This window comes from Nothobranchius furzeri, chromosome 5 (genome assembly GCF_043380555.1).
Source record: "Nothobranchius furzeri strain GRZ-AD chromosome 5, NfurGRZ-RIMD1, whole genome shotgun sequence".
Classification (NCBI taxonomy): Eukaryota; Metazoa; Chordata; class Actinopteri; order Cyprinodontiformes; family Nothobranchiidae; genus Nothobranchius; species Nothobranchius furzeri.
The window spans coordinates 73884519-73905495 of NC_091745.1; the positions used below are offsets into that span (position 1 = coordinate 73884519).

At 40.3% G+C, this 20977-nt stretch overlaps 2 protein-coding genes across 3 annotated transcripts; both read left to right on the forward strand.

Annotated features, from left to right (window-relative positions):
* Positions 1-9275: 9275 nt before the first annotated feature.
* Positions 9276-11077, forward strand: mrpl51 (mitochondrial ribosomal protein L51). 2 transcript variants are annotated; one of them, XM_015950214.3, is made up of 4 exons: positions 9276-9352; positions 9610-9710; positions 10270-10377; positions 10684-11077. In XM_015950214.3, the coding sequence occupies exons 2-4, from the start codon at positions 9620-9622 to the stop codon at positions 10878-10880; spliced, it is 396 nt and encodes a 131-aa protein (XP_015805700.1). In that variant the 5' UTR covers positions 9276-9352; positions 9610-9619; the 3' UTR covers positions 10881-11077. The 2 variants fall into 2 exon arrangements, with proteins under 2 accessions (XP_015805700.1, XP_015805699.1); XM_015950213.3 differs by having other exon boundaries at positions 9282-9442.
* Positions 11078-13736: 2659 nt separating this feature from the next.
* LOC107379455 (synaptobrevin) lies at positions 13737-19007 on the forward strand. Its single transcript, XM_015950215.3, has 5 exons — positions 13737-14414; positions 15394-15541; positions 15731-15889; positions 16431-16482; positions 17369-19007. Coding segments are annotated over exons 1-5 (378 nt in total). The 5' UTR covers positions 13737-14412; the 3' UTR covers positions 17386-19007.
* Positions 19008-20977: the final 1970 nt, after the last annotated feature.

A 20977-nucleotide genomic window follows, 5' to 3' on the forward strand; every position in this document is an offset into this window, starting at 1 on the left:
TCTCATTTCTTTACTTTCCTTTTCGTCGATTTAAAGGCAGGTGTCACAGCAGCAGAAACAGACTCGCACTGCTGCACAAATGTTCGTTTTTACAAGTCGTTTTCCACTATTTCAGTCTGCGTCAGCCACCAGGAACTTTAGTTACTGTAAAATATTTGTTTGAATTTGTGTTTTCCTCCAGAGGAAACGGACATTTTCTTTATGATGATGCAGATTAAAGAAATTTCAAATGACGCTGCTTTGTTGGTGTGAAGTTTGTTACATGAAAGAATCAGGAACTGTTTATGAAAGGAGAGGTTTGATGATTTATGTAAGTTTAATGGTTTGATGGTCGATACAAAACATATTTATGAAGTTCTTTGCAGTGAAACAGCCACTTCAGAGCTCGGCCACTTTAAGAAAACAAGCTGGAGCTGGCCACGCCCACCTGTCACCAGCTCAGGCTGCTTTAGGCTGAGAAGCTCTGATATCCAGAAGGGGCTTTTAATAGAGCTGCTGCTCCTCCAAAAGCAGCTCTCTCTTGCAGGTGAGAGGTGGTTCTGTTCTACTTTGCCTGTTTGTGACATCACAAACTTTTAGTGGTCCCCAAGCACAAAGTTTTTTATCTTTATTCCTCTCGAAGGAAAGTTCTGTGGAGTTCATGAACACTGAAATGAAATTTTTTATCAAGATCAAACAAACCCCATGGAACGCCATTTTCTTTTATCTGGGTGTCCTTGAAAGCTTATCGAGCCAAATAATCTCTTACTGTGCAGAGAAGAAATAGAAGAGAGATGATTGGCTGAAATCCTTGGCAGATGAGATGGTGACTGGCGACGCTCTCCCTCACGACTTAGATTTTAAAAAATGAATAATCGCTCCAATCCATGGGCGTGATTTTCACTTTAGAAGTGGGGGGGTTATCTTTACAGAATGCTCTAATGGGAAACAGGCATCAACACAAACGGTTGTTTTCCACTTGGTCCTGGAGCTCAACCAGTGTCAATTTAATATAGCGCAATATTGTTTTTGGATGGTAAAAAGTGCAGGGGTCAAAACTTGACTTTGGAAAAAGTGGGGGGGCATGCCCCCCCTGTCCCCCCCAAAATTTACATCCATGCTCCAATCGTAATTAAACATCTCCTCGAAAGTCCACATTAGAGGCCGACCGATGTGGGTTTTTTAGGCCGATACCGATTTTTAAATAATTTTGTTACTGATGGCCGATATCTAAAGCTGATTATTAAAGCTCATGTACACATTTTAGCAGCCATTTATTGTGAAAGACAACTGAATGGTCACTAAATGCAATATAACTTAAATAAGTAATTAAATCTCTTCATATTTATTGAACTTCAAATATAAAACAAACTCAAAACATGAAAAAAAAAAGATGTGTTGGGGTCCTTCGGGTCCTTTCTTCATTAGTAGTGGCAGGAGATGGCCTCACAGGTGCCTGATTTTTTTTGTTGGTTTTTTTTTCGGCTTTTAAAAATAATTTCAGCCAATGGCCGACATAGAAAACATTTTATATATCTGCCCTATATATCAGTCAGCCTCTTGTCCACATATGCAATTTCTAAATCATGATGTGAATATTATGAGAGAGAGAGCTTGACGTGTGCTTGCACTTCAGCTGCGTCAAAGATCGGTCTCTCAGGACATCACAGCAATTAATAACTATCAAGGAATCAGGTGCTTGGTCTTTGTATTCAACTGATCCCTCCTCTGGGGAAATCCTAAGACGTTCCCAGGCCATCTGGGAAACAGTCCTTCCAGTGTGTTCTGCGTCTTCCTCCAGGTTGAACGTGCCTAGAAAACCTCACCAGGGAGGCGTCCAGGAGGTATCCTAACCAGATACTCGAACCGCCTCAATTGGCTCCTCTCGATGTGGAGGAGCAGCAGGTCTACTCTGAGCCCCTCCTGGATGACTGAGCTTCTCACCCTATCTCTAAGGGAACCCAGACATCCTGTGAAGAAAACTCATTTTGGCCACTTGTGTCCACGATCTCGTTCTTTTGACATCATGTTGAATAAATTGAATCAGTCGCAGGTGAACTCCAGATAAGGCGCAGAAACATCACAAGGATGATCTGTGGAAAGCAGATGCACCTGGGCTCAATTTGGAGCTTCATGGGAAAGGCTGTGAATGTTCATGTACATATTTTCTCATGTTTCGTTTTCAATTTTTATATTTTTCTAACACCCCCCCCCCCCCCCCATATCACTGTGGGGTGTGTGTAGACTTCAATCATTTGAGCTGGAAGAAATGAATTGAATCAGTTTGAATATCGTGGGTTTAATCGACCTTTTTTATGCCTGATCATTTGCATCAAACAATCATCAATTAGACCTTAAAATGAACATTCTCTGAAAAGGAGTGAGTATGTTTAGTTTGTGCGTGCAAATAAAATGGAATTAATCTAAATAAATGAAGAAAACCTCAACTTAGATGTAATTGTAGCAGTTTTTTTCTGCCTACCTACAATTAATATAACTGTAATAAAATCAAGAAAACACAGTTCTGGTCGGTCTTTTTCATGGACGTTTATTAAAATAAAATTAGCAAGATTTGATTTAAAGATTTTTAGCAAAAAGGTATCATAATAATCAGTGGTGTGTCCAGATCTTTTAAAATGGGGTGGCCCAGGTGAGGCACCACTTTGTGCATGGGTGGCACCAATGGTTATGCTTTATTTATTTTTAACCCCAAGCCTTTTGTGGACAATGAAAAGCCTATCTAAAGGGAATTCTGTGTGGTGGCACCTGGGGTGGCCAATCAGATTCTAAGGGTGGCATTTGCTACCCCAGGCCACTCCCTGGACACGCCCCTGATAATAATAACCATCTATGACGGGCAGACCACAGCTCCTTACAAATATTTTACATTTTGGCAGATCCTCACTTTTAGATACTCCAATTCCTTCACTTTTGTTGCTTATCTAAATCCTATGAATCCTCACATGGGCTTTATAATTCATAATAATTCAGTTCACTCTCCCACCTGACGGTTAATCCTGCTGCTTAATAGCTCACCCTCTCCCTGTCTATCTCTGCCTGGCTGTAGAAAGTCAAACAGGTTCATCTGAGCGTGTGGGTGAAACCTCCGAGTAGTTTTCTTCCTCTCCTGAAGACGTTTTCCTCTGTAAAAGCCACATTAAATAACACCAAGTTTGTGAAACTGTAGCTTTTATTCTTTTCATCTCTGCCTCCTTCAACTTCCTCCTCGTGTCAAACTTCAAAGCCTGTGAGGTCAGTTTCAGTTAAAAAAAAACAAAAAGTGTTCTGGAGAAAGCTGGGCCCAGGTGGGGGGCTTGTATGCGTCACCCCCTGTGAGGGGGTCTTTCCTACAGCTGATGCCTCATCACCACCGCTGGATCTGAATACGAGCTGAAGGCTCTCTGGGGAAAACGCCCCTCACATGGAAACAACTGCACTCTGAGCTAGAAGACAATGATGAGCATGTTAATCAGGATGAGCTTGGAAAATAGTCAAATTGAGTTCTTTAGAAGCTCTGAAGATGAGTAGTTTGTTCCTGCGGCACGTTCTCGTTCTCTCATCTCTGCTCTTGTCCCACAGCAGGTTTGATTTTCTGAGCTGACATGAGTGTTAACCCCCCGTTGAGAACACACTCCTTCTGCTGCTGTGGTTTCATTTCAACAGCAGATATGATGATGACCGTGTTTTACATCTGTAGGTGATGCTAAACGCTGTTCCGCTGAGTTTTACTGGCAGAGGAAGCTGATAAATGTGCTGCTCTACTGAGAAAATCCACTTTTTTCATGTCAGCGTTTTGTCTAACGCTCAAGTGGAACCCTTCACAAGAACAAAGATGTGTATCTGAGTTTTCGGCTTCCATTCCTTGTAGCTCAACAAAATAATCTGTGCATTTTTATTTCTTTTAATCACACGTGTGGGTTTATTTTTGCACGTGGGTTTGCTTTAAAGTTTTATAAAAATCCAGCTCAATGCATTCAGTTCGGTGTGCAAATGCCCTGCAGGCTTACAGTAAATCAGCACGGCTTCTCTGCACAGGCAACGCTTGCAGAAAGTCAACAAAAACTAACGTTTAATAAAGTTTTGTTCGGACTAAATTTCCACACGCCTGCGGGCGATTTAGCAAGAATGAAATACTGACAAACATCATCTTTGCTGCGCTTGTTATTTTGAAAATGACAAAATATTCCATTAAGCTTTTGACAACAGTAAGACTGAAAGTACTCACATCTGTCAGCGTGTGTGTGTGTGTGTGTGTGTGTGTGTGTGTGTGTGTGTGTGTGTGTGTGTGTGTGTGTGTGTGTGTGTGTGTGTGTGTGTGTGTGTGTGTGTGTGTGTGTGTGTGTGTGTGTGTGTGTGTTCAGTCCTGCTGCAAGCACAACAGAAGGGAAAAAAATACATTTTTTCAAACGGATCACTCTGTATTTTGTGTTTTGCTGCAAGTATAATAAAGTTAATAAAAATGCAGATATGTGTCATTTGTAATGGAAACCCATCATACTAGACCCTTCAAGGCCACAGTAGCTTGGATAAGTGAAAAATGAACACATGCTGTGTTGTCAGTCCAGCCCTTGTGGCTCCTGAAGATTTTCCTAATCAGGAAAAATCGTTTCTGAAAAAGTTTGCAAATCAACATCTCAGCGACTCCTGAAAACAAAAATATTTGATAGGTTCAAATCTGAATTGAAGAGCTGCGTTTGGAGAAATACAGATGTGGACAAAGTTGCTGGTGCCCTTCGGTCGATGAAAGAAAAATACTCACAGAAATAACTTGAATCTGGCAAAAGTAATAATAAATAAAAATTCTATGAAATTTTAACAATGAAAGTCAGACATTGCTTTTCAATCATGCTTCGTTTATTTAAAAAAATAAAAACCTGGAACAGGCCTGGACAAAAATGATGGTGCCCCTTTAGAAAAGACCAAAGGGACATGTTAATTCAAGGAGTGTCCACTAATTAGCGTCACAGGTGTCTACAATCTTGTGATTAGCCAGTAGGGCTCCAGGTAGGTGTGCACCACACTCAGCATGGACCAGAGGAAGTGAAGGAAAGAGTTGTCTCAGGAGGTCAGAAAGAAAATTATAGACAAGCATGTTAACGGTAAAGGCTATAAGACCATCTCCAAGCAGCTAGATGTTCCTGTGACTACAGCTGCACTTATTATACAGGCATTTCAGATCCATGGGACTGTAGCCAACCTCCCTGGGTGAGGCCGCAGGAGGAAAATTGATTACAAAACATAGAGAAGGATGATCTTAATGGTAGCAAAAGAGCCCAGAAAAACGTCCAAATGTGAACTTCAAGCTCAAGGATCTTCAGTGTCAGATCTCACCATCCATTGTTGTTTGAGCTAAAGTAGACTACATGGGAGATGACCAAGGAGGATGCTGTTGTTGAAACGAAATCACAAAAAAGCAAGACTGGAATTTGCTAAACTACATGTGGACACGCCTAAAATGGAACTTCTTGCTAAGGCACATCATCTCTATGTTCACAGACAGAAAAACGAAGCATGTCAAGAAAAGAACACTGTCCCTACTGCGAAACACGGAAGAGGCTCTGTTATGTTCTGGGGCTGCTTTGCTGCAACTGGCACAGGGGGTCTTGAATCTGTGCAGGGAATGATGAAATCTCAAGACTTTCAAGAGAAATGAGCTGGCCAGTGTCAGAAAGCTTGGTGTCAGTCGCAGGTCATGGGTCTTGAACAAGACAAGGAGCCAGAACACCGCTAACAACACCCAAGAATGGCTAAGAGGAAAACACTGGACTAATCTAAAGGGGTCTTTTACGACCCCTGACCTCAATCCTATTGAGCATCTTTGGAAGGAGCTGAAACATGCCGTCTGGAAAAGGCGCCCTTCAAACCTGAGACACTTAAAGCAGTTTGCTCAGAGGAGTGGGCCAAAATACCTGCAGAGAGGTGCAGAAGTCTCATTGACAGTTAGAGGAATCGTTTAATTGCAGCAATTGTCTCAAAAGGTTGTCCAACAAGATATTAAATTAGGTACACCATAATTTTTATCCCGGCCTGTTCCATGCATAGGCAGAGATCCCAGGGGGGACGGGGGGGGGGACGCGTCCCCCCCTCACACAAAGTTGTCCCCCCCATAAAAGTTATTGTAAACACATAAATGCTATCAGTAAACCTGTATTGTCTTCTAAAACCACAACGTAAAAGTTGGTCTGCAAATACAAAACAATGTGTTTTTAATTGTTGAGAAATTATAGTCCACCCCCCTCCCCAATTCCTCAAGTTGGTACGGTCGGTCCACACGCGCTGTTTCCAACGGGCGGGGCTGCCGGCTTTGCCCCGCTCACAGCTTCACAGAAGCCCGCAGGCTCACAGGAGGCGGGAATCAAAAAGCCAGCGGTTTCCAGCAGTAAGTCATTTATCACACGCTTGTTCTACAAACTTGAATATGTATGTCAAATGTGGTCATAAATGTCAAACATAGACACCAATTATCTTTAGATTTTGATCACCGGTTGGAGATCCCTTTACGACAGACCACCACCACCACAGTAAAAAAAAAGTTGTCGCTTCATGTTCTCTGGTCATTCCAGGATTATTCTGCTATTATTATTCCATTCACTAAGGTGATCAAAAGTTCCTTTTTCCCGACACGTACGCTTTCACGGTCTGCCCCTGGAATCTGCGGAGCATTTATAGATCGATGAAAATGTCCGCGTTTCATCCTATTTAGCAGATGAATATGGTAGAATCAAAACTAACTGGCCCAATGTATGGAAAACCACAGCGTTTAACCGCTCTTATCACGTCTTCCCCAGGCTCTGCAGTTGTTTACAATATGTCAAAGTGCAGGTGCACCGTGCAGCTTAGGGATGAGCTGGTTGCAGCAAATGTGTGGAGGAGGCACGTTACTCAAAGCTCTCAGTGTAAAACATAGAGCCAAAGATCCCGTTGGCCACACCGACCCAAAAACACCATGAAAACTGAGAAAAGTGAGAGATCGATTAAACTGAAAGATAAACTATAGAGTATGTATATGTTTAGTGTATTTGTAAAGTAAAAGCTTTTAATTTTTATTATTAAAATGAAACAAATATTTCAAGAATATATTTTTCGATTTTGTGTATCTTTTCGTTCAGTAGGACTTAGATAAAGTTATTAAATATTACAGAGTTATTCTCTAAGAGTCAACAAACATTTCTATGATTTATTAAAGAGATTTCAGTCATTTTGATACTTGACTTGTGAAAGCTGATTTGAAGGTTGTTATTTTTTCTAGCCATATTTAGAAGGAAATTTTCAAATATATTAAAATCAATATGGAACTATTTGGATTTTAGTAGCTTTCATGTTATGTGGTTTAATAAAATTTTAATTTGACATTTTGTGTTCTCTCTCTTTTTTGTAAAAAAGTAAGATATGTTTTAGTACTTAAAATTAATGCATTGCATCCGTCCATACGTGTAGTTGTTGGTCAGCTAATAGCCATGTCATTTCAGGACATGTTGCTTCAACTATTAACGATCTGCTTTTAAATCTTTATTCTGAATTGCTTATTCCGTTTTAGGCCACAGTCTTGTTATTGAAATGAAAACAAAAAGAAAGGATGCTTATGAAGATGTACAAAATTAGTAAGATATTATTGTTGATCAATATCCTCCAGCTCCGTTCTAATGACAATATCCCATCTGTGTGTGTGTTGCTGTCCAACTGTCAGCAGACCAGGTCAGTTGAAATGGCAGAGAAATGAAAAACGGCAGACATCAGGTCGTTTCTTAATGCTCCAGAACGTCAAGTAAGTAGAAACTTGCATTTTGATAAAGACATCTATAAGAAAGAAATGAAATTGTTTCTAAATGGTTTCATTAGGCAAAGTCCAGTCACTTGAGCACAGGCAGCCAGAGCCTGTCAGACACAGGCACAGAGTCTCAGGTCAGTCTCTCATAAGGACATACAGTGTTGTATGTAGAGAGCATTTTTTCATGTCCCCCCCAAAAATTACTCTCTGAAGTTTTACTGTTTATTGTCCCCCCCCCCCCCCCCCCCAATTTGAAATGGGATTTCCGCCCTTGGTTCCATAAGTTTATTCTTTTAAACGATTCTGTTGAAGCATGCTTGAAAAGCAATGGTTACATTTCATAGAATTTTTATCTATTATTACTTTTGTCAGATTAAAGTTATTTCTTGTGAGTTTTTCTTTCATTGACCGAAGAATACCAACAACTTTGTCCATGCCTGTTTGTTCCAGAATAATGTTTTCAAAGTAAAGTACCTTCTGTATGTTCATTTTCACGCATCTAAGTCAAATAATCAGCGACTCTAAACACAAACACAAAAAAATCACCCTGTGATGCCTCTGGGTTATTATTTAGAAGTATCAGTTTAGATTTAAAATCAGTCCACAGTTTGTGATTTTTGTCAAATGTATGTAGATTCTTTATTTTGTTTCATGTTTTTCTGCAAAATCTTCACCAACTTTTTCTGCAAATGTTTTCTATTAGCCTTTCTTAACCAGTGAATGCATTTCCCAGCAGGTTAATATTTGTGTCCTAAGCCAAGACACAAATATTAACCTGTCAGTGCTGATTGTTGGTGTGGTTGTACTCTACTCTACCAGTGACATTTGGAACAGATGTCACCTTTCTTTGACCCTAAAAGAGATAGACATGAAAAAAATATATAATAAAGAATGAAAATATTAAACATCAACTTAAAAAGTAAATTGTGGGTTGATTTGACCTATTTTAAGGATCAAATTGTAAATTAAATTGTTTTTGGTATTGCTTTCTATTTAAATGTATTAAATTTATTCAACATTTCCATAAAATTTTATTTAAAAATGCAGCAAATACAAAGAAAATCCTTACCCCTCGTGTTTTTGTGCCACCACTGTTAAAACATGAATAAATAAGTTGATTGAGCCAAATTGTGAATGTGCTGTACACATATTAAATTAACAAAGACTGTCTATGTTACACAAAATTTAAGTCACAGCTTCATTTAGTTATTATATATGTAAGAAATGTGTCAGTGTAATTTGATTGTAAGTGTTCATGCAAAACCCCCATGCTAGCATAGTTAGCTAAAATGAAATGGAAAATGTGAATGGTGATTTAATTAAATATTAAAAATGGGGTATACTTTGCCTAAACTTCTATCTGATATTTGGTATTATTTTCAAATAACTGTTTTCTCTGTTCAGATTAAATCACAGACACAGAGGTGTAATCTGGTACCAGAAGCACCCTCTACTGGATAAAAATAAAAATGAAAATAGGAGGGGGAAAAAGGAAATGCAGGTTTAATTTTAGTTGCGCTGCTCCACTGACATTACGGTACAGGCGCGTTGCATGGTGGGACACACAAAGTAGCATGGAATCGGTCACAGAGGGCATGTTGAATGGTTAATAACAGACCTTTTTGTTATTATTTATTTTTGCTTTAAGAATCAAATGTTTAAATAGCTTAAGCTTGATATCGCGCTTGGGAACAGGTAAGGGCTTTGAACTAACATGCTAGCTAAAGATAAAGCTAGCTTTTAGTGTTTGAGGAAGCTAACGAAAGCTAGCTCTGAGATAGCTTAGCTGGAGAGAGAATTCTGCCTGGTTAATTTTCGTGATGATTCTTGACTAATATTCTCTTTGTAAATATTGATTGTAGGTATTTGAACATGTCGATTCTCGTGGGATTGATGAAAGCTGGAGCGTCTCTCTGTCACTCATCTGGGACACTGCTAAACTCAGTCAGGACCATCTCCACAGGTCAGAACTGGTTCCAGTTACACGGAGTTGCCTGTACCAGTTAGTCTTTAACTTCTGTTTTGTATCTGTGTGTGTGTGTGTGTGTGTGTGTGTGTGTGTGTGTGTGTGTGTGTGACAGTGATTGCTTTACCACCAGGCATGAATCATCCCTGATTTGTTTACATTTATTAGTTAAGTTAGTTTAAAGCTAATTAGTTTTTTTATTTCCGCAAAAGTGCTGTGTGTGTGTGTGTGTGTGTGTGTGTGTGTGTGTGTGTGTGTGTGTGTGTGTGTGTGTTTAATTACAAGGAGGGGTGTAGAATAGATAACTATGATTTTATTATCAAAACCATTTAAGTATTTTTCCCAAACAGTTTGTGAAAATAATACAGCAAACCTAAAACTAAATAGGCCCAATAAGATGTGTATTTATTGAATTATTTGACATGTTTGCTTTATAAACCTTACAAATTTTACCACAGTTGAAAATAATATGAAATTTACCGTTCTCTCTACCAATTGTTACTGCTGTAGTTTAATTTAATTATTTAATCCAGTTGTTTTTTTCTTTTGTTTTTAGGAGCATGTTGCCAGATTAGGATGCATGCTATTCCTCAGCCAAAAGTAGTTGACAGGTGGACTGAGAAGAGGAGCATGTTTGGAGTTTACGATAACATCGGCATTTTGGGTAAGGGTTTAGAGATTTTTCAGTGCAGCTATTCTTTTTTTTAATGAATGATTTGACTAAATAAATTAAATAATTGAATCATATTGTTTATATGGGCCTAACTGAACACTGAGTGAGAAGAGCTGATTTGTCTTCTGTGAAGATCATGTTTACAGTTTTACTGAATAATAAAACACAGTAAATAATTTCTATTGGTTTTAAAACTAAAGAGGATGCAAGTATTCACGAGTCCAGTCTTCTCTCCTATTGTGCTTTTTTCATTGCATTTTCTCTATTTTATTTGTTTGTTTGTTTTTCATCCTGCAGGGGACTTTAAAGCTCACCCCAAAGACCTAATTAATGCCCCCTGCTGGCTGAAGGGTTTTAAAGGTCATGAACTGCAGCGTTTGACTAGAAAAAGGATGATGGTGGGAGACAGGATGATGACTGCGGACCGACACAACTTGGAAAAGAGGATTCGCTTCCTCTACAAGCGTTTCAACCGTACAGGAAAACACCGCTAGTGCTGTACAAAGCATCAGATCAGCATTTCAGAACTGTCAAAATATATTTGGTGGGATTTTATCCACCCATCATTCTATAATGGTGAAGAAATGTGTTTTTCAGCTTTAGGAACTTATTCTATGTTTTTGTATTCTGTAGCAAAAGCTCTTCCAGTAAAACAACATATGACATAAAATACTAGCTGTGGAACGTAAAATGTGGATTGTTTTTATTTCTTCAAATCACCCTCCTCATTTAGCTCTTACTATGTCTCAATGAGTTTGGACAGGAGACCCTGGCAGGCCAGAGCTGCTTCGGAGGAGGAGCTTCCTGCTCTTCCTTACCTGATTTCCTTAACCATCAAGCCATAAGATCAAAAGAATGCCATTGATTATTTCCACATTTAAATGTTGGAGGCAAGACAAATTTGCAGTGTATTATGTAGAGATCAGTGTCTTAATGAGGTCTGGGGAAAGTCAAATGATGACTTAAACCTGCTGATGTGGTTGAAGCCTGTAGAGCAAGAGTGGGGCACCCTGGTCCTCGAGGGCCGATATCCTGCACGTCTTTGCTCCGACACTTCTGATTCAGTGGTTGATTCACCTGTTCAGCAGCTCATCAGGCTCTGCAGAAACCCGTTAATCACCTGCTGATTGAAATCAGGTGTGTTGAAGCAGTGTTGAAACTAAAGTGTGCTGAATACCGGCCCTCGATGGACCAGGGTTCCCCACCCCTGCTGTAGAGGATCTTCTGTGGCACAGAGTTCTGTAACTTTAGTGCTGCTTATTCGAATTTGTTTTTTAATTTTATTTCGAACAAGATTAATAAATTTGCAGAGTTAAAGGGAAATAAAATGAGAAATAAAAAATTGCATAATACTTTCAACTTATTCTAAAGTAACACAGTAAACTAGCTCGAAAAGAGCCAGAAGTCATTTTAAATATCACAAAGATAACCAGAGGGGGTAAAAATTTAAATGCTTTAATTCATAAAGTCAAATGGGCATCTATACCAGCCGGGCCCAGTGGTTCTCTCAGCATGTGTGGTGACTCGTAAGGAGTCTCGTTTTACAGGTGGAAGCTATTGACCCACTTTTACATGATCGTTTTAATTCAGCCACACGGGAGGGGTTTCCTGCATTAAAAGTCTTTAAGGTCAAAGGTCAGACATTCTTCCATCGTGATTTCCTGCTAGCTGAATTAATTCCACCAGCCTTAGACCATCATACCACCACCACCGTGTTTGACTGTTGGTAGGCCTTTTTGTTCATCTTCATCAGCAGATGTTTTCACATTGGAGCCCCCCCCCCATGGATGCCATTTATCGCCTCACATTGCCTCTTTATCCTTTAAGTGTGCCTTGTTTTTCAGCCTCCTAATGCCAAGCTCATTTAAGGGAATTCTTAATGTCACAGGTCTAGTAATCAGGCCTTAGTGCGGATAATAAAAATCAGCTCAGCTTTTACATCAATGTGGTTAATCTCAGTTAATTTGTGATTTAACAAAGAGAGGGATTACTTTGGACAGTTTGTTCCCCTCGTTAAATAAAATCATGGTTTAAAAGCTGCCGCTGGTGTTCACTCGGGTTATCTTTGATGCAGAAATGTGTTTCCTGGTTTAAAATGGTGTGTGAAAAAAAATTAAGCAGATGTGTGTCACAGCAAATAGGTGTTAAAACTGTCCACGTGCAGTTACACGATTAAAATGTTCTTACTGTGTCAAACTCACATATGCATCCTTTTGTGCTGCCAGTCTCCATTCCCTTTATAAACACTCCGTCTGTGTAATGGCGGTGTTTGATTTTGGGAATTATGACCCTAAAACAAGCTGTTTCAAAAGTTCCCCGTTTGTGACGTCACAAACGGGGAAAGTAGAATACCACCTCTTGCGTGCAAGCAAGAGCTGCTGCTGGAGGAGCAGCGGCTCTACTCCAAGCCCCCCTCCAGGATATCGGAGCTTCCCAGCTTATAGCAATCTGAGTGGGGGAAGGGTGGGCGTGGCTAGCTCCAGCTTCTTTTCCTAAAGGGACGGAGCCCTGAAACGGCTCATTCTGGAAGGTACTGAAACTCCCCAAAACAAAAATGCTGAGATCGCTTTATGAGAGAGGAACTTGTTGTAAAGAACTTAATAAACATGTTTTATAGACGTGTTATAATTTTTTAAATGTTATATTATGTTCATTAAAGGAATTATAAGTAAAGGAGCTTAGCTTCTGAGTTCCTCAACTTAATCTGATTATTTGCTACACGTCTGATGGTAATAAGTCCACCAAGACTTGCAGGACTTGAACCAGATTTGTGCTGATTCTCAGCTGGTTGGGACTTTTCTTTATAGATGCTGGCTACAGAGGTTGTTTTCGCTCCACTATAACATCACAGTGAGATCAGAGTTTTACTGGTGAGCTGAGTCAGAACATCAGTTCATCCCAGTGATGTCAGAGCTGACTGCAGACCACTCGCTGCTTGATGTTTTTCAATGCAAAAGCAGAGTCACACTTGCTGCAAAATACCTTTTGGTTTATTTTGTATTTTTGCACTTCTTTAAAATGTTTAATACTCAAACTGCAAACTAAGGACATTTAAATCTAAATTATGCACTAGAATTTTATTAAATAAGCCAAATAAATCTTGAATCAAACTGCAGTGAAAATTTTAGGATTAAAAGGAAGTCGAATCAGACAAAGAGTGATGGCAGAGGCAAATGTGTTACAATAGCAGGATGTAACTGGGAGAATCCCTTAGCAGGCCACAGAGAAAACAGTCGACTCAACACTCTTCTGGTTGCACACGGTTCCGCAGTCTCGTCCCGCCGCCCCATCCGACTCGGAGAGCTGCGGCACTGCAAAGTGAGAGGGGAGACAGGGGAGGGAAGGGGGGAGGGGGTGCCGCACTGTCGTTAGGAGTCCAAGTGCATTATTGCAGCTGAAACTTCGCACGCACCCAAGGTAGCGCACTTCCTCCAAGACGCGCACATAGACACTGAAAGGGAGGAGGGAAGGACAGGAATGTGAGATTTTTCAGCTCACTTCGCCTTTTAATCATCATATTTGAAGGATTTATTTCTTTTTAAGGTATCTTTCAAAAGAGGCAACTACCCGAACCAGCCAATCAGCGCTGTGTGCCGGCCAGCATCCAGGAGGAACGAGCTGGATGCGGCAGGAAGCGAAACATCCGCGGATCTTTTAACTGGAATACAATTCACAAGTGTTTATTTTTCTTTTGTTCCTCCGCCATCCTCTTACTCCAACCATTGACTTATCCGACCTGTTTGCGTGGTTCTGTATTGCGGTACTTTGCGGTTTGAATCGCTGGAAGAGCCGCTCCACTGCGCCAACAAGACTCCCAGCCCTTCATCAGCCTCTTTGCTGATTAAAAATCCCTAAATTTTGTTTGGACAAGTGCCCACAGACCTATTTTCTCCCTGTGAATTATTTTTTTCGTTGCTGCTGTACTTCAGATCCTCCCTCTCCTGCCTCGCAGCGACCCCTCCTCCTCCTCTTCCTCCTCCTCCTCTTCCTCCGCTCCGTGAGTCAGTTCAAACAGCTGCACACACGATGTGAGTATTAATGCGGCTCTTTTATTGCGCTTTTTTTTTTGCAAAAACATCTAATATCTCACTGGTGATGAAGTTATCCACCTTTTACTTTCTTTAGTTTTCTTTTGCAAAAGGAAGATCAAAAATGGAGCCGATTCATTCCAGTTGGATGGATCCTGCTGACGCAAGTGAAACTGAGCATCAAGGCTCCAGTGAATTATGCATTCAGCCAAGCATTTATCAGAGTTAAACAGAAGTTTTATATATATTTTTTTTCATATCACTGCAGTATGAAAACAATGACATTAATCTGAATTTTGAGTCCTAAAATGTGATACTTATCATTAGGACTTGAGCTGGAATCGTATTTAAATACGTTTCCTTTTTTTTTTCCTGTGATGTGAAACCCATCATTCATGTCAGCTTAACTCGTCACAATTTGATTGTTTCATTTCTTACCAAAATCTCTAATTAGTCAAAAGGGGGTTTATTATTTTTATGTTATTGTTTAAACATTTTATCTCATTTTTCTTCTTGTGTTGCTTTCTTGTATATTTTTATGCAAACATCCTCCTTTTATTATTTACTCTCTGTGATCATTTTGTTGACCAGAAAGCAAATTTTCTATAAAGATGCACACTTTAACTTTCTATTTTTATTCATTGAAGAAACTGATCTCATTACTTCTTGTCTTGATGACTCGGCTTTAATTGGCGCTGTCGTGGACGTAATTTTCACTTTAGAAGTGGGGGGGACACGGGGGCTGGGGGGGTATCTTTACAGTATGTTCTCATGGGAAACAGGCTTCAACACATTGTTTTCTGCTTGGTCCTAGAGCTCAACCAGTGCCAATTTAATATAGCGTAATATTGATTTTGGATGGTAAAAAGTGCAGGGGTCAAAACTTGACTTTGGAAAAAGTGGGGGGGACATTCCCCCCCCCCCAAAAAAAATTACGTCCATGGGCGCTGTTATAAGAACATACATCTTTCTTTTTCAGGTCTGCCCCTGAAGCTGCACCACCAGCTGGAGCTCCAGGTGCTCCAGGTGCCCCGGGTGCAGATGGAGCCCCCGCTGGCCCACCTGCTGGCCCACCCAACACCAGCAGCAACCGGAGGCTACAGCAGACTCAGGCCCAAGTAGAGGAGGTGAGTCCTGTTTGATGTGAAAAATCAGAAATTATTCTCATTCAGGAACAGGAATTAAACTAAAAGTTTCTTATAATTTGTGAAAAGGTCAGTTTATAAGCTAATAGTCCACGATTGTTCTGCGTTTTCTCACTGCCTCTTCCTCCCTTTGGTCCCTCTCCTCAAATGCTTTCTCATCCTTGTTGCTAGGTGGTGGACATCATGCGGGTGAATGTGGACAAGGTTTTGGAAAGGGATCAGAAGCTCTCAGAGCTGGATGACAGAGCGGACGCTCTCCAGGCCGGAGCCTCCCAGTTTGAAAGCTGCGCAGCCAAGCTAAAAAACAAGTACTGGTGGAAAAACTGCAAGGTGGGTGCATCGATGTCTGGCTGGAGCGAAACTAACTGTGTTATGAGTTTTCTGTGTTTAGTGTTCTGCTCAGAGGAGGAAATGTGGTGATGAGCAGTGCAATCCAAACAGGGGCAGCTCCAGGAAATTTGCAAGCAGGGGGCAAATGGGGGCACTGAGGTGGTTTAACAAAACCAGAAGCAAAAAAAAAGTTTTTTTTAATATAGAAGAAGAGGAAATTTTTTTACATAGCGCCTCTCAAGATAAAAATCACGAGGCATTTCACAAGAACAAAAATAAAACATAATTTTTTAAAAATCATGATAAAAAGGGGAAAGGGAAAAAATTTGATGAGAAAATGGAGAAAAAATAAACTAAAGAATTCGTCTCATATAGATAATTAGAAAAAGAAGCTGCGTTATCAGGAATCAGTGTTTAGTATTGAGCTACTTTATCAAAAGTCCTTCGCTGAAACTAAAACACTGAAAACTCAATAAGCACTCAAAATAATTACTTATCAACAGTTTTTCTGAGCGCTTAACTGAAGGACATCTTGTTTCAGATGATGATCATGATGGGCATCATTGGAGTCATTGTGGTTGGAATAATATTCTGTAAGTACAAGATGGTTTAACCCTAATTATACAAAGTTTTATACGTCTGAAGCCACTTTTTAAAAATAATCATCTAGATCAGTGGTTCCTAACCTGGGGGGGGGTCCCGACCCCCACAAGGGGGCGCCAAAGCCTCTCAGTGGGTCGCCAGGACCTCTCCACTTTAAGGGGTTAAAACTTCATTTATTACTTGTTTATAGCCTACATTTTGCTCACTTTTTTTTCATGAGTGAAAAGTTTACTGATATTAAGACAGGAAATAATTAGTACAGAAAAAGGAACACACTTTTAAGCACATTTTGCTCAGCTCACTGTTTTATTTTCAAGTGTCAAAAGTTCATTAAAGATAGGACTGGTTGATTAATCACAGCCTTTACAGTAAATAATCTAGTATAAACAGTAATATACACATTTAAGTACATTTTGCTCAGTGTATTTTTTATGTGTCAAACGTTTATTGAAAGGAATGACTGATTTATCAGTGTTTACAAGAAACAATGTTTTCAGAAAAGTAACACAAACTGTCAAGCACATTATGCTCTGTTTGGTTTTGTTAATGACTTTGTTCTGTACTGGAGCCTACTATTACTGTTATCTATTGAATCAAAGCATATTAAAATGTGCTTGAACAATTTTATCATTTCTTAATAATGTTTGTACTGGAAGAGAGAATGGGAGGGGGTCGTCAAAAATTTTACTGGTAAAAAAACGGGGTCCCTTGGGAAAAAGGTTGGGAACCACTGCTCTAGATTGACAAAATGATGAAGCAAATGTGTGAGGTTCCTATTAAAACTAGATAATCCCTCTTATTCCTGCGCTGGTGCATTCCTACGCGTTTCTGTCGAAGGATCCGTCAGACTAACGACTCCCTGTCCTTCTGTTGCAGTGTACTTCTTCCACTGAGCGTCGCCAGTCATCACAGAAGGATATGAACTTGAGTAACAATAAAGGGAAGAGGATAAAAAAGAACCCCAGCGCCACTCCTCCCTTTTATCAGTCTTCTTCGCTCTCTCTCAGTCTTCATCCAACCATCCTGCACTTAGCTTCATCACTGCTCCCTTCCTCCATGTTGCTTTTGTTCTTTACTTCTCCTGTCTCTACCCCTCATGTGTTATTGAAAGCTGCGGCTGGCAGACTGAAAAGAGGGAAGAAAGAAGAAGAAAGTGGAGGGTAAACCCGTGGAGACGTAACAGGAGGTTGATCTACTCCAGATACGCCAAGGCTTGTTCATATGACATTTTTCAGAGATCTGCATTTGTACAAATCTAACCAACTACTGCTCCAGACTTCACTAACATGTTAGTTTAGCATCATGTCTCCTTTACTCTGTAGCCAACAGTCTTTTTCCAAGTTTACCTGATAGGTTTTCCATCTTCTGCTTAACTCTTCTCCTTTGATCTTTTATTTCCGCAGCAAACGAGAAAACAAAAAAGGGGAAAGACTGAGTTTTCATTCAGGAAAAAGTATCAGAAGATTTTTCAGCATATTTTCCGAAGCTAAAAAGTAAAAGTCATGACTAATAAGCAGCCTAGTTGTGTAAATAGACTTCACCTGCACCGTAGGTGGGGGTGTTAAGCTGAAAGGTGTTACAAAATGAGAATTACATGCTGCAAAACAAAAGTTACAGCTACAAAACATGGTACAAGTTACATGTCTCGATCCGAGCTCCGTACACAGACGGACGAACACGAAGCAGCTCCTGACTGACTGCACGACCGAACCGACTCAGAGGAAAGTCTCTGGTTTAAAGTCTCAGCCGTAGACGGATGAATGTGTGGCGCCACGATTTAAAGCGTTAGTTCCTTTTGGTTGTCAGAAAGCCGGATTATGATCCTCGGAGCCATCTGGCTGTCCCGTCCGCCGCTGATTCACATACGAACAGGCTCATCTGTCACCTGCAGCACGTTAAAACCCAGACTGAGGTGTTCCTTTCTAATCTGCATGGCAAACAGTAATCCATACTTGTGTGACCTGTGTATCTGCCATCTCGGAACCTTACTGCCGATTGTACATTTTCTTTTGTTAGTGGTTTAAGGATTTGTGTATATTGTCTTTCTGATTGGATACTTACTGCTTATGCAATGTGCAATGCAACTGCTCACAAGTTTGCCAAAATAAAAAAATCTCTTGCTTTGAAGACTTTCCATTGAAAGACAGCAAACAGCTGCTACCGTAGTGAAAACGTAGTGTTGTTATAACAGAACCACATCTTGTCGATTCACGCTCCTGAATGTGTGTTAATGTAAATTCCTTCAGGTTTTTGGAGGGACGGTCGGTTATGAGTGGAGATCTATTTTTCTTTGATTTGGATTGATTTTGAAAGTTGCAATAAAAAGTGCATTTATGCATAACTGTAGCACTAAGGCCAAATTAACTGATGATGGCGTGCAACAAAATCATCAAATAATTTACACAAGAGTTAAGAGGATAAAGTAAGAGATACAACTGGATTAGCAAAAATAAAAAAAAAAACATGATGCATGTTTACCACTTTTGCTGATGCCAATAAAGAAATTCTCAACTGAGCTGCAGCGTGATTTGTTTTTTATATTTTTGTGATTTGATCGGTTAGAGAGACCTGTGCTTAAATGTGAAGCCACGTTTCTCTTGTTGTCGAAAAAAAGCTCAAGATCTATACGATTTACTGCTTTATAGCCAGTTTTTGTTTTGGCCAAAGCAAGGTTTATTAGCTGTTGCAGTTGTCTTGAATGAAATTAACTCCAAAAGCGTATCAGTTGTCACTCGCCGTTCAATGAAGACTTTCTATCTAGAGATTCGTGACAAATTGAATTTCCTATAGAAGATCTTTGAGGAAGTGGTTTATTCTCAGCTCCAATATCATGTCTGTAAATGATTTTGCTGAAAATTTTCTATATGGATTCAAGACGCGCCATAGTGCAGAAAGTGCTATTTTATGTGTTTTTAAAGAACTTTAGATTTAGCTGCTTTTGAGATTGTCAATCACGACATTTGCTTTCTCACATGGAGCAAGACGTTAAAGGTCTTGTCCTTCAGAGGTTTAAATCCTACCTACAGGGTAGATCGTTTTCAGTGAGTTTGAGATTTTTTAATTATAGCACGACTCCCTTGTAGCGTAGATATTCATGTCGCTACACCCTTGAACTGTGATGTGCCCCAGGGCTCAGTTCTAGGCCCAGCACCGTTTTCATTGTTCTTACTGTACATCCTTTCACTGCTTTGCTGATGACCTGCAGATTGTCAGGTCGAATTGGCTGAGCTGATGTTTGACTGAGGTTAATTGTAGCGTGGCTGTGTGACCCAGACGCGGAGTGGCTGGCGGTGGGTTAAACAGAACACGCGGCTTTAATCTGGGAACAGCGACGCAGCGCTCGGCAGGAGCTGAGACTGAGCGGCGGTTCCGACTGAACAAGGAAGCTGACTTACTGGTAGCAGGCAGCGAGGAAATGTCTCTTTCTTGGTTTGAGGGCTGGTGAGCTTGAGAACTCGGGTCAATGTCTGGACGATGACTGAGTGATGAATGAGTGGCGGCACTTCCGTAAATAGAGTCGGCGTGATGACGTCGATGAGCCACGCTGGTGATGGGAATGCTGGGAAGTGTAGTAGTCCGCCAGTTGGGTCCGTAGGGGGTGATCAGGAGGAGTAGTTTGTGACACAGATTTATTTTCCTCTGGTCCCAGTAAGCGAACATCTTTCACTGGGGCCCCTTTTTGGAATGCCTAAACAGTGGACATCCTTAAACTTCCTAAACTTCCTTTGTGGCAGCCAGAACTCTCTAAAACAGTGGTTCTCAATCTGGGGTCCCCACATGGGAATGGATGACGCTTTCACTATTTTTTGCATTTCAAAAAGCACACTTCCAAGAATAGGTCGATAATTGGTAAATAAGTTAAAATTTGGTCATGAAAATGCTAGCATTGTAACTAAATCACTATAATTTAGTTACAGTTACTTTAGATACAACAGCATTTCAATGAGATTCAAATTATAACTAACATGAAAATGTTTTTCTAAGCAACTATTTTCAACTCCAGATCGATACATCCACATCTCGCATTAAACAGAATTATCCCATTCTGGGCACCAAGTTTGCTCTTGCCACCCTGCCCTGGACCCACCCTAGAACTGCCCCTGGACATGAGAATAATTAGTGGGAACTGTTGTATCTTCTCATATAGTTGAGTAGGAATGATCATTCATCATGGCGGAGCCTTTGTCTGTTCTTTATTCAGCCATCTTTATTCTCCCTCTGCATACCAATCTCGCGTGAGTTTGTCTTCTCACACTACGGTGGCCCAAATGGCCAGGCTGTTACATCTCCCTTCTTTTGAGTAGCAGTGACTGCACTTTAGGAATGATCCTTGTGTAAATAACTAGCAGACATTTTAACTCGTCTTACTGTTAGTACACTTAACTTTAAATGATAGGTATCTTTGACTGGACTTAGCATGTCACCGTCAGGTGAGCAAGTAAACGTCATGACACTCCTATCGGTATGTGGGCTTCTCATGCCATA

Bases quoted from the DNA above. Each gene is read 5' to 3' on its own strand.
- mrpl51 (XM_015950214.3), top strand. From the start codon at position 9,620: ATGTCGATTCTCGTGGGATTGATGAAAGCTGGAGCGTCTCTCTGTCAC. The intron at 9,711-10,269 runs GTCAGAACTGGT...TTTTGTTTTTAG, and splicing joins AGTCAGGACCATCTCCACAG to GAGCATGTTGCCAGATTAGG. The intron at 10,378-10,683 runs GTAAGGGTTTAG...TTCATCCTGCAG, and splicing joins CGATAACATCGGCATTTTGG to GGGACTTTAAAGCTCACCCC.
- LOC107379455 (XM_015950215.3), top strand. The intron at 15,542-15,730 runs GTGAGTCCTGTT...CCTTGTTGCTAG, and splicing joins CTCAGGCCCAAGTAGAGGAG to GTGGTGGACATCATGCGGGT. The intron at 15,890-16,430 runs GTGGGTGCATCG...ATCTTGTTTCAG, and splicing joins ACTGGTGGAAAAACTGCAAG to ATGATGATCATGATGGGCAT.